General features: G+C 45.9%; 1 protein-coding gene across 1 annotated transcript in view; it reads left to right on the top strand.

The window, feature by feature from the left end:
• Window positions 1-12,996, top strand: part of LOC311225252 (DNA-binding protein SATB2-like) — a gene marked incomplete at its 3' end in the record, with an annotated part of 39,926 nt that extends 26,930 nt beyond the window's left edge. Inside the window, exons 7-10 of the mRNA XM_084310468.1 lie at window positions 283-869; window positions 8,266-8,526; window positions 12,501-12,656; window positions 12,976-12,996. Coding sequence (XP_084166594.1) covers window positions 283-869; window positions 8,266-8,526; window positions 12,501-12,656; window positions 12,976-12,996 — 1,025 coding nt within the window. The remainder of the gene's footprint in view (window positions 1-282; window positions 870-8,265; window positions 8,527-12,500; window positions 12,657-12,975) is intronic.
• Window positions 12,997-13,918: the final 922 nt, after the last annotated feature.

Genomic DNA, 13,918 nt, shown 5'->3' with positions numbered 1-13,918 from the left:
TGTGTTGAATTGAATTCATCATAGTGAAGTACAGTGATTAGTATTACTGTTAGATTGTTGAACTCATTCTGACCTCCATATGTGTCTGTGTGTGTGTCTGTGTGTGTCTGTGTGTGTGTCTGTGTGTGTGTCTGTGTGTGTCTGTGTGTGTCTTGGCTGTGTGTGTGTGTGTGTGTGTGTGTGTGTGTGTGTGTGTGTGTGTGTGTGTGTGTGTGTATGTGTGTGTGTGCGTGTGTGCGTGCGTGTGTCTGTGTGTGTCTGTGTGTGTGTGTGCACGTGCAGTGGAAAGGGACCTCACGGACCTAAGCATCCTCAGCCAGCGCCCCCACTCCCTCCTCACCTCCCCCGCCCACCTGGGACCCCTGGGGGCCACGGGAGCATTACAGCTCTCCATCTCTCAACTCAAGGGCGGCCTCAGGGACGCCCAGACGCCCCCCCACCCCCACGGCCAGCACCACCCCAGCCCCCCCCTCCGCGCCCAGGCTCCGTCCGCGACCCCGCCCGCCTCCCTCCCGCCCCTGCTGGGGGGCCACAGCGGCCTCCTGTCCCCCCAGCTCTCCCCTCAGCTGGTGCGCCAGCAGCTCGCCATGGCCCACCTCATCAACCAGCAGCTAGCTGTTAGCCGCCTGCTAGCGCACCAGCACCACCACCACCACCACCACCCGCAGGGGGGCATCGGCCAGCAGTTCCTGAACCACCCGCCCATCTCCCGGGCCTGCCAGGCCCCCGGCGGCGCCACGGAGCCCGGCCACCACCACCCCTCGGCCGCCGAGGTCTCCTTCGACATCTACCAGCTGGTGAAGGACGAGCTGAAGAGGGCCAGCGTCTCCCAGGCCGTGTTCGCCCGTGTCGCCTTCAACCGCACCCAGGTGAGACGCTCGCCGGACGCTTTTGAGTTGAAATACGTGTGTGTGTGTGTGTGTTTTTTGCTAGCTGGATAGTGACTATCATGCAGAATTTGACTAGTTTACTAGTCATGGCTGTCAACTTTTCTCTCTCTCTCTCTCTCTCTCTCTTTCTCTCTCTCCCCCCTCCCTCTCTCTCTCTCTTTCTCTCTATCTCTCTCTCTTTCTCTCTCTCCCCCCTCCTCCCTCTCTCTCTCCCCCCTCCCTCTCTCTCTTTGTTTCTCTCTCTCTCTCTCCCTCTCTCTCTCTCTCTCTCTCTCTCTCTCTCTCTCTCTCTCTCTCTCTCTCTCTCTCTCTCTCTCTCTCTCTCTCTCTCCCCCTCCCTCTCTCTTTCTCTCTATCACTCTCTCTTTCTCTCTATTTCTCTCCCCCCCCTCCCCCCTCCTCCCTCTCTCTCTCTCTCTCTCTCTCTCTCTCTCTCTCTCTCTCTCTCTCTCTCTCTGTGAGCATGCGTGTGTTTGGAGACAGAGCGAGTTGTGGGTGTGAGACTGCGGTACGAGTGAGTTTTCTAACTTTTCTATTTATATATTGTGTTTCAAGTTGTGAATTAGACTGTACTTTATTTAACTGGTTGTGTGCATTTGGGGGTTTGGTAGCGTTGTGCGGAGTCAGTGTTCGCTTGGTCAGCTGTCCGCTGCCAGTGACATGGCTTTCGCCAAGCTGATGAGGAAACATGGCTTTAAAGTCTCGCCGACGTTTCCTTGCTCACTTGAAGACTGCATGTAGTCTTGCTGTTGCAAAAGAGGTAGGCGCTCCAAGTATTAAGTCTGCGGTGAGGATGAACGGCGGCGTCATTATCTTTGTAGACGATGTGGTTAAAGCAAATACTGTTATTATCAATGGTCTAGTTATAAATGACACGTTTGTGTCAGTGACACCGCTCACAATGCCAGCGAAGAAGGTGACGTTGGCGAACGTTCCCCCGTTGATAAGTGATGAGCTTGTCCTGAGAGAACTTGCCAGATATGGAAAAATTGTATCTCCAATTAAAAAGATGTCGTCAGATTGCAAAGCGCCTGAATTGCAACATGTGGTTTTGCACAGAGACGACAGACGTTCATAATAATGAACAAACACAAGCAGGAGCTGGATTTGAATTTTAAAGTGGTCGTAGACGGGTTTGACTATGTTATATTTGCAACAACGCATAATATGAAATGTTTGGCTGTGGTAGAGAGGGGCATCTGAGAAAGTCTTGCCCAGGAGAGGGGCCTAGTACTGGGAAATATGCTGGGAAGGGCACAACAAAAAATGTGAAAACAGCATGGGGGTTGAATCAAGATGTTGAGGGTGGCGGTGAACAGGGGAAGAGTCGTGGAAAGGCTTCTGGAAAGGCTAATGGAACAGATGGGAGTGATAAAAACGAGGAAGGCACAGGAAGGTGTGGTATACATTGACTTGAAATGTTTAACTTCATGGTGTAAGGTGTAATTCTGGTGACTGGAATGCCAGATAACAGGCTGAAACAACAGAAACAGGAACTTTAGGTCGGTTTACACGTCGTAAAAGCCCCCAGCAGCAGAGGAGAACTGCTTTTGTGTAATCACCAGTCCAATCTGGGGTGACAGTTACAACAAATGCAGAACGAAGCCACTGTTTGAAGACAATGGAGGAAGACAATGTTTGTGGGATCACCTCATTGGTAGAGGTGATGTTTGGATGCAACGCTGATTGGCTGGAAATGGTTAACCAGTGAGGTCATGCTTTGTTATAAATAGCTAAACAGCCAGTAATTCTGGAGGCAAGAAATTAGATTCTTGGCCTCCTCTGTGCCATCATGACAAACTGTGTGACTATGTGAGTATATGCTTCTTTGAATGTATAAGAACTGAACATCTGTATATTGGATTAGTCTGTGAGGTCAATGCACTGGACCAGAAAACTGTATAACCATGTATCCATATTTGTCAATGAGTAATCCCTTGTGTTGAACCAACTCTCTTCTCTGGGCCTCACCACCTCAATAAATATGGGAAACAATTGAACTTTGTTGTGGACTACAACTCATTTCCCCCCTGGCTAGTGGGGCCAGGGGGAAGCCTCATTCTATCATCTTCTCTTCATTCAGCAAACTGTGTTTAAGATAACTAACCTATGTTTATTATAATATGGAACGTCAAAGGGCAGGTGAAACAGTACAAGGAAAAAATGGTGGAGATGAAAATGAGGGGGGGGAGGTTGTGGTGGAAGAGAATAATGAGAATGGAGGTGAAAATGGGGTGGATGGCGAAGATGGAGTTGATCTGCAAGGACAGGGTGGAGGGGCTTGTGTCAGCAAGGACACTATAATTAACCAGGAGGAAAGTAGACCTGTAGATGAAACAGGGTCAAAGGACACAGGGGGGGAGGTCAGAGTGGAGTTAGGAGTGGTAGTGGATGTCGACATGGAGGAGGAGGAGGAGAACAAGCTGGAGGTCGTTCGGCAGAAAAGAAAGTCAAAAGTAAACAGTTTGACAAGCTCTCAAGCTAAGAAAGTGGATGTGAAAAAAGGAAATAGTAAACAGAGCACACAGGAGGGTACAGGGTCGGATGTAAGCTCTGGAGACGAGTCTGATGATTGGGGGAGTGATGCATCTTCAGATGCAAAATCTAAATCTTCCTATGGAATGGCTGAAATGAAAATGTTTTTACAGACACCGAAAAACAGGAAAGGTGTGAAAGTGGGAAAGTTCTTTCCAGATAGGGAGCTGTTCATTGTGTCAGCCAGGGATCATTTGAAGTGTAAAGGAGATGGATGGTTTTCTGACCAAGAAATATACAGGCTGAGGAAAATTGTACAAAAAGGTTCAGCTGGACCTCAAAAAGGAAGATGATGGAGTGGAGTCAGAATAGGTTTGTTGTTTTGGTTATATTGTTCACATGGGTGGTTTACTCTTTATTTCTAATGAGCAGTAGTTTTAGAGTGGCCACCTTAAATTTGAATGGAGCAAGGGACATACTGTAAGGAAAAGAGCTCTTTTATATGAAATGATCAAAGTGAAAAGCATTGATGTCATGTTGGTGCAAGAAACGCATAGTGATATGTTAAATGAAACAGAATGGAAGACAGAATGGAAGGGCGAGGTGGTTTTAAGCTCCCTGACCTCAGTGAGTGGGGGGGGGGGGGGGGGGATTGGCATTCTGTTCTCAAAACGTTTTGTACCATTATCTTATGAGATACAGTGGAAAGTGGATGGGGAGGCTAATGGTGGTAAAGGCCCAGTTTGAAAGGCATACTATGGTTTTTATTCATATTTATGCACCTGTGGTTGGTTCAGATGGAGCAATTTTTTTTAAATGAGCTCAATGACACTCTGATGAGTTGTAATTCTGATGATTTTTTATTTCTGGGAGGTGATTTTAATTGCACTCAGAAGAATTCTTTTGACAGGAATCACACTGAACCTCACAGAGAATCACAGAGGATTTGAAATCAACTTAAAAACGCATGTTCTTGTAGACATTTGGAGAAGGCTACATGACAACTAAAGACAATATACTTGGGCTCATGTTAGAGAAAATGTAATTTCTCTAGCTAGGTTGAATAGGTTTTATTGTTTTAAACATCATTGTGGAGTTGTTAGGATGTGTAAAATTATGCCTGTAGGTTTTACTGATCATTTGTTGGTTTTAAGTGATGTTTTTCTTTCAAGGGTAAAACCTAAGAATGCATATTGGCACTTTAACTCCACATTACTGTGTGATGTTAATTTTAAGGAGACTTTTAAGTTTTTTTTTTAAAGGTTTAGGGGTGAAAAACAGGATTTTATGTCTCTGAGGCAGTGGTGGGACTGTGGGAAAGTTCAGATAAAACAGTTGTGTCAGCAATACACTCTTAATGTCACACAGGACATTACAAGGTCAATGAGTGATCTAGAGACTGAGATTGTGGGCCTTCAGAATGTGTTTGAGTCCACAGGGAATCGAGGACATTTTGAAGTCCTCAAATCCAAAAAAAAGTATGCTTAAAGATCTGCATAAAAGCACAGGGAGCATTGGTTCGGTCGAGGTTCCAAAGTGCTAATTTGATGGATACGCCTTCCAGTTTTTTTTCCGGTATGGAAAGGAAAAATGGACATAGCCGATTTCTACACACTCTACGTACGGCTGAAGGACGAGAGTTAATAGAGGATGGGGAGATTCGGCAGTAAGCAGTGAGGTTTTATTCACATTTTGTATAAGAGTGAATATAAAGAGAAAAGAAATTCTTTTTGCGAGGGTCTTCCGAAGATCTCTGACGAAGAGAATACCGGTCTCGGGAAACCTCTGGGTCTAAATGAACTGTACACAGTACTGCAGGGAATGGAGGGCGGGAAGCCCCTGGCATTGACGGACTGACCATTGAGTTTTATAAAGCTTTCTGGGAGGAGTTGGGTGAAGATCTGCTGGAGGTGCTCAATGAGAGTTTTGAGGACATGTCCTTGCCTTTGAGCTGCAGGAGAGCTGTCATAACGTTGTTACCCAAAAAAGGAGATCTACAAGACATTAAGAACTGGAGGCCTAAGGGGTTTTTGAAGCATGGAATCTATTTAAAAGGAAAATGTCTGAGCCTGCTCTTTCAATGTATTGGTTTTTGGAGGAACCTCTTGTCGGTGGGGCAAGAATGGACATTACCGACAGTTCAACACCAAGCCTCAGACACATACTGAGCAAAAACGGAATACTCATGCTGGGGAAAATTGTGGATGTAGCTGGGCCAGGTTTAGAGGATGGACATGCTGTGGCTAAACTGCTGGTTCTGAATTCAGTTAGACAAATGGATTATATTTTAAAACGGTGGGCTGAAAGTCTTTGGAAGATTTTAAACTATTGAGGATGTACTGTGTGGGGGAGGAGACCCCAGATGAAGAGGACCCTTTTCTAGAGGTGGAACTTTATACAGATGTTAATAGTGTTCTGGGCGCTTATTGGACGAAACATGTTCGAAAGGACTTGACTGTCGGTGGCAACATTTTTTACAATGTTGTGTCAAAGCTCTCAACGCGGGCAAGCTAAATGGAAAAGAGGACTCTGTGTGGAGATTTTTTTTTGCTGTGAACTGTGTTTTAAGTCCAGGATAGAGAGCGTTGTATAAACTCCCATCAAAAAAAATAACTGGGGATGGCTTGAGGTCTTATTTGATACATTAGAAATCTTGTTTTTGTCTTTTAACGAGGAGTGGTCCAAGGCTGTTTTTATATTTGGAGCTGGTTACAGGAGAAGCAGTGTTTTTAAGTGGAAACTGTTAAATTTCCTGTTGGGTGAAGCAAAAATGGCAATATATCTTACAAGGAAAAACAAAATCGAAAGTGAAGTGGTTCAGGAGTTGACCAGTGTGTTTTTAGCAATTGTAAGAGCAAGGGTCTGGATAGATTTTAGGTTCTATAAAGAGATGAAAAATGTAGATACTTTTGTGGAACAGTGGTGTTCTCAGTCCAGCTTGGAGAATTCTTCTCCTCAGCGGCCCCACTTACCTGTGGGGTGCCCCAGGGGTCGATACTGGGCCCCATCCTCTTTTTATTATATATGTTGCCCTTAGGCTCAATCATTGCAAGGCACAACATGTCCTTCCATTGTTTTGCCGATGATGTGCAGATATATCTACCCTTACAAGCAAAAGGCAAGGTCACATTACAACCACTGCTAGATTGCCTGGCTGATATTAAATTATGGATGAGTTCAAACTTTCTCAACTTAAATGAGCGCAAAACAGAGATAATTTTATTTAGTAATGATTCACCTGACCCTACAGCCATTGCTCTAGGCCCCCTGGGCTCAAATATCCGCTCCTCTGTCAGAAACCTTGGAGTAATCTTCGACAGAAATTTTAAATTTGATAAGCAGGTTAGTTCGGTGGTCCAAACTAGCTTTTTCCACCTCAGACTCCTAGCCAAGACCAAACCATACCTCTCCCAGAAGGATCTGGAGAGGGTGATCCATGCCTTTATCTCGACCCGGCTGGATTACTGCAATGCGTTGTATATCGGCATTGACCAGTTGCTGCTTCGTCGCCTGCAACTGGTACAAAATGCGGCTGCCCGCCTGCTTTCCGGTACCAGGAAACGTGACCACATTACACCAGTTCTGGCTTCTCTCCACTGGCTCCCCGTCCGTTTCCGTATTGATTTTAAACTTTTACTGACTGTTTTTAAAGCACTACACGGGCTGGCTCCACCGTACCTAGCTGAGCTCCTACATCACCCCACCTCATCCAGAGCCTTAAGGTCTGCTGACCAGCTGCTGCTGGAGGTGCCTAGGACCAGGCTAAAAACCAGGGGAGATAGAGCCTTTGCTGCTGCTGCCCCCAGACTCTGGAACAGCCTCCCCCTCCACATAAGATCTGCCCAGAGCCTGGAGGTTTTTAAATCCTTGCTCAAAACACATCTCTTCTCCCTGGCCTTTGACCAGAGCTAGCCCAGCATCTATACATGACGTCAGCTGTCACTCTGCATTTTTATCAAATTGTCTTGTCTCTTTTATTGCACTTTGCACTTTGCACTGTACTGTACTCTACCTCTTTTCTAGTGTATTTTATTGCATTGTATGTGTTTTTTATCATGTTGTGAAGCACTTTGGTTTGGCTGTTAGTCATTTGTAAACGTGCTATACAAATAAAACTGACTTGACTTGACTTGACTTGTTACAAGGAGGTTATTTGCTCGGTGGTGGATGAGGAGTTGGCATTCTGCTGTGTTTTCATGTGAATGTGCCTAGTTTTTTTTTTAGGTTTCATGGTTATGTGTTTGGAGTTTGCAGTTAAAAATAGCATGTTTTTTTTTGTCTTGTTGAGATGTGAAGTGTTTGTTTGATTGTATTGTTACATCCCTTGTAGTATTGGTGTGTAAATAAAGTTTTTTTTAATAAAATCAAATCTCTCTCTCTCTCCCCCCCCCCTCTCCCCCCCCCTCTCCCCCCCCTCTCTCTCTCCGTCTGTCTGTCTGTCTGTCTGTCTGTCTGTCTGTCTGTCTGTCTGTCTGTCTGTCTGTCTGTCTGTCTGTCTGTCTGTCTGTCTGTCTGTCTGTCTGTCTGTCTGTCTGTCTGTCTGTCTGTCTGTCTGTCTGTCTGTCTGTCTGTCTGTCTGTCTGTCTGTCTGTCTGTCTGTCTGTCTGTCTCTCTCTCTCTCTCTCTCTCTCTCTCTCTCTCTCTCTCTCTCTCTCTCTCTCTCTCTCTCTCTCTCTCTCTCTCTCTCTCTCTCTCTCTCTCTCTCCCTCTCTCTCCCTCTCTCTCTCTCTCTCTCTCTCTCTCTAAATGATTATTAAATAAATAACATCAAATTTGTATCAATAATAATAACCACAACTGACCAGTTTCCGTTTGAGTTACGGGACCCTTATACATATAGACCCTTACTGTGTGTGTGTGTGTTTTCTCACATGTACCTTGTGTGTGCATCCCGCTGCAGGGCCTGCTGTCTGAGATCCTGCGTAAGGAGGAGGACCCGCGCTCGGCCTCCCAGTCCCTGCTGGTCAACCTGAAGGCCATGCAGAGCTTCCTGGGTCTGCCCGAGGGCGAGCGGGACCGCGTCTACCAGGAGGAGCGCGAGCGCAGCACCAACCCCAACGCCAACATCATCATCAGCGGCGGCGGCGGCAACCAGATCTCCTCCCCCGTGCCCTGCTCCGCCCCCTACCCACAGAGGCACGTGCAGATACACACCACACAGGTAGGGGAACACACACACACACACACACACGCACGCACGCACGCACACACACACACACACACACACACACACACACACACACACACACACACACACACACACACACACACACACACACACACACACACACACACACACACACACACACACACTGTGACACACAGGTGGCTGAACACGCACACACACACACAGAGGCACGTTCACATACACACACAGGTAGGTGAACACACACACATACACACACAGGTAGGTGAACACACACACACACACACACACACACACACACACACACACACACACACACACAGAGGCACGCTCAGATACACACACAGGTAGGTGAACACACACACAAACACACACACACACACACACACACACACACACACACACACACACACACACACACACACACACACACACACACCTTCAAATATGTAAATAATGAAGTACTAATCGACCACAAGAAAATAGGTACATAATGTACGTTATGTTATAGCCATAAGTCATATATTGACGTATCGCACGGATAATGTGTACAATATTACAAGTAAGTACATACCAGTAAAGTACATGTTACAAATAAGTACATACCAGTAAATTACATGTTACAAATAATTACATACCAGTAAATTACAAATACAAAAAAATGCTTTTCTTTTTACATTACACAGAAAACCTTTAAGTTCCCCTTCTGAGGATGGAACCCTAACTTTATTTCTTAACACTTTGACTGCCGGGAAACGCTTTACAGCGTCATTCCCGGCCATGCTCAAGTTGCCGGAGGACGCTTTACAGCGTCCTTATATCAATATTTCAAAAATCTGCGATCGGATTCATATTTCCCCTCCGCTGGCCTGAGATCCACCAGGAGGACCCACTGAGCTCTCTGGCGGTTCAGGAGCGCCATCTGGTGGCCGATCGGCGCAATCGCCAAACAGGAAGTGCTATGGAGGTTGTGCTGGTCGGCCATATTACTTCCGGGCACTCTGTTTGGCTCCCGGGACTCGATCTCGACACAATACATAGCGATCGATTGCCAATAACTCGATAAACAACATGATTTGGACATATATACTATTATACAAGCTGGAAATGGACCCGATATTTCTACATACCATAATAGGTAAATGACTGTTCCACGCTCATCGCCCAACGGCGCGAGGAGGATACGGTAAGATTCAGCGTTATTTTTGATCGTATTCCATATAAACTGTTATGATGAACATATCACCCACACTAGATGAATGATATAACGCTGCCCACGGAATTATAAACGATCCCCCGCCCATCCGGTCATCATCAGATCATACGTAGATCATTCTAGAAGTACGTCCAATTGACATTTTTTATATCGCCCCGATTGCCATCAAACTGTATTTCATCATCAATATAATGCATTTGGGGCTATATATCACGTTCTGGAGAAAGCTGCAGAAAGAGATGAAAACATACTTATACATTAGACCAGGGGTCGGCAATTAGGTTTGGCCACGGGCCAGATTTCCCCCAAGCCATTGCTTGGCGGGCCAGGATCAAAAACAATGGCTAATTTAATATAGTGAAAAAAGACAAACGTTTTTCTCTGGTCTGCATCCCCTTAACAATTGTGTGTATTGCGCCGTACTGTATTGTACCCATTCTGCAATCTGTTAAATAAAGTTTTCATTCATTCATTCATTCATTCAGCTGTTGCAGATCACCGCGGCGCGTGATGAACAGATCAGAAGACAGAATGCATGAAAACACGACTCACCATACCTTGTTTGTTGTTAAGTCCTCCAAAATCCCTGCTAATGTTTGAAACATGTCACATATCCACTCGCCGCCCTCCAATTCCAGATTGCCGTTGAATGCTTTATCTGAACTTTATCTGCCAACTTGAACACAGTTGTCATCATTGCCCTCGCTACTGTTGTTGTTGTCGCCACATATTATGCAGAGAGGACGTCGGCTCGGCACGCAAGAATCACCGACCTGTTGCGATAAACCCGTATTTTAAGTATGGCTCCTGTTTATTAAAAGAAGCGTTATATTTCCCCGTTGCAAAAGATGTTTGTTTTGTTTTTTTAACACATTTTGTTACTCGCTCCATCTCGAACGCGGAAGTGAAAGTGCGTTAGGGCGTTAGGGAAATATACATGCGACCCGGTTCTCCCAGTCCACGTGACCATTTCTAGCATTTCAATTGGCTATAGTGACAGACATGCTTTTGATGACTGCCGGTAGATAGATACAGCTTCACAATAAAAGACACCCTGGCGTCCCGAGTGAATATTTCCTGCGTGTAAAATAAATATCATATTCTCAAAATAATCTGACGGGCCAGAAATTATTGCTGGCGGGCCAATGTCGGCCCGCGGGCCGCCTATTGCCGATCCCTGCATTAGACCATACTTTACTATGAATATGTGAATGAAAAAGTTTAACGTTGCTACACAATGAACAATACATATAGGACTTTGAATGGGCCCTAATAATGGCAATGTAGCAATAGAATTTAAAAAGTTATAGCCCTGCAAAGAAGGGGTACTTCTCCATAGACAAATAGAGCCGGCAACCTATGGTATATAATGAATTTAACCCATGGCACCCAACAGTTTAAAGGTCCCCTGTTTTGCTATTTCTTTCACTATTTGGGCAATTTTACACAATCCCTGTGAGTCTATGGAACACATCTGTAATTAAAGAAAAATAATTCATTGTTTTGTATTTCTAATCAAGTAAGCATTTTTCCACTTCAAGATTTCAAGCTGTTTTGGGCTGGGCTCCGCCCATACTCGCAAAGCGATTTGAGTGACAGTCACCCACACAGCGTGATACATACGAGAGAGAGCGAGAGAGAGAGAGCGAGCGAGAGAGAGAGAGAGGAGAGATCGCTCCGTGGGCGCACATGTGCACTGTGTGAGCGGCTCGACTCGCGATTGTGTGTAAAATGCAGGTGGGAGAGATAGAGACAGAGAGAGAGGGAGAGTCATGGACAGGGAAACCGCTTCCGCATTATTCCCACTGCTCCGTTGTTGAGCGAATTGTTGATTGTGGGCGGTGACTACAACCAGGGGCTGAGATATGCAAATAAGCTCCTTGCTACATAGGATAGTGAGTCAAATCAGTATGGCTTAGTTCACTGGGGGAGGATCTTGCCTCATCTGAATTGGAGCAATCCGCCAAAAAGAGAATCTGAGACACAGACATTGTAGGTACAAAATGCAGACAATGAGGTACAACAACTTTTTTAACCCTCCAGTCACCCTTGTCGCAATTCTGGGCAAATAGCCTTTTTTTATAAAATTTTTACATTTTTGTGTGGATAGCGTTGGCTATATTTTATGTATGAAGGCCAGGAAAGTAGCTCAGTCTCACATCTTTGACTCACATTCCAATAATCCATGTTTTTTTTTTGTTTAAAAAATCACTATTAAGCGCACGACTTAGTGCTTGAATGCCACCATCGGCGCCAATGTTAACGTTAATATCGCCTAATCTATGTTTTAAATTATGGCTATGTGTCTAATCTCCCCGTCGCTTATCAAAGAATCATTTTCCAGTCAGTGCTGTCAAGGCAAATAGTTTTTTTATCGCTTCATTTCCGTTTGAGAGCATTTTGAAAAGCACCCGTTTTGAGGTAAAAAACAGCCCATTCTGTGATAATCGCCTTTTGCTGGAATATTCCAGAACGTTGATATTTGTTGGCCTATTTATGAATCGTTTTCAAATAAACGCTAGATGATCAATAGTATACGTGCGCGCATAGTAGAAACTTTTTTACTTTTGTTCTGTGTTTTTAGCCAGATACTCTGACTTTTACTTGAGTACGATTTTGAGACGGTACCCATACTTTCACCCTCCACTCCACTCACCAGTGTCATTCCTTCCCTCTCCCCTCCTCCTCTCTTCTCTTCTCTCCTCTCCTCTCCCCTCCTCCTCTCTTCTCTCCTCTCCTCTCCTCTCATGCCCCGACCCCCTCTCCTCTGCAGATCAAGCCCACCCTGATCAGTGGCGATTGTGTTCCGTTGAAGCTGGAGTTATTGGTGAACATCACCTCAGGGATTTATGACGAGATCCAGCTGGAGATGAAGAGAGCGAAGGTTTCTCAGGCGCTGTTCGCTAAGGTGGCAGCCAACAAAAGCCAGGTCAGTAGTTACTACAGTATATGTTATCCATGACAGTACACAGCTGGGGTAATTTGACAAGTATTTTTTTCCTTTTTTTATTGGCGTTCTTATTTTTCACCCATCCTAATTTAGTCGTTATGCCAATTCCGTTCCTGGTCGTTGCGCACATTGCCCCACTGTCGGTCTGGGGAGGGTGTAGAACTACCACATGCCTCCTCCGATACATGTGGAGTCGCCAGCCGCTTCTTTTCACCTAACAGTGAGGAGTTTTACTGGGGGAACGTAACGCGTGCAGAGGTTCACGCTATTTCCCCCAGATCCCCTCCCTGCTGAACAGGCGCCCACAACCGTCCAGTAGGAGTCGCAGTTTACAACGACCAGGACACACACCCCACCGGCTTCCCACCCGCTAACACTGCCAATTGTGTTAGTAGGGACGACTGACCAAGCCGGAGGTACTGCTGACAGCTGGATTCGATCCCAGAATCTCTGCATTGGTAGGCGAGTGCTTAGTCCACTGCGCTACCCAGCCGCTCCAAGCATTTTCTTTTTTGCCCCAATCTTTTTCTTCACCAATGTTTGGAAATATGGAAATACTTTATGTATTGTTACTTCAATTAACAACAAAAATAACCAGTACAATGATATTAATTAACAACGTTTATTTTGGAATGCTAATGCCAGGAGTGTAATTTTTTACCAGATATATCCTTTAATTTGTTATAAGTGTTTTAGTGCACCCTCTGTGAGCACAGCCCACTCTCAGTATGTTGAGGGGGCGTGGCTTAGTGCAGCCTCTCTGAGCACAGCCCACTCTCAGTATGTTGAGGGGGCGTGGCTTAGTGCACCCTCTCTGAGCACAGCCAGCTCTCAGTATGTTGAGGGGGCGTGGCTTAGTGCACCCTCTCTGAGCACAGCCCACTCTCAGTATGTTGAGGGGGCGTGGCTTAGTGCACCCTCTCTGAGCACAGCCCACTCTCAGTATGTTGAGGGGGCGTGGCTTAGTGCACCCTCTCTGAGCACAGCCAGCTCTCAGTATGTTGAGGGGGCGTGGCTTAGTGCACCCTCTGTGAGCACAGCCCGCTCTCAGTATGTTGAGGGGGCATGGCTTAGTGCACCCTCTCTGAGCACAGCCCACTCTCAGTATGTTGAGGGGGCGTGGCTTAGTGCACCCTCTCTGAGCACAGCCCACTCTCAGTATGTTGAGGGGGCGTGGCTTAGTGCGAGAAAAGATCCTCCTCATCACCTACAAATCCCTTCACTCCCTTGGCCCCGGGTAC

Source organism: Notolepis coatsorum (genome assembly GCF_963971535.1).
Source record: "Notolepis coatsorum genome assembly, chromosome: 1".
NCBI classification, from domain to species: domain Eukaryota; kingdom Metazoa; phylum Chordata; class Actinopteri; order Aulopiformes; family Paralepididae; genus Notolepis; species Notolepis coatsorum.
This window is presented reverse-complemented; position numbering and strand designations above follow the sequence as displayed.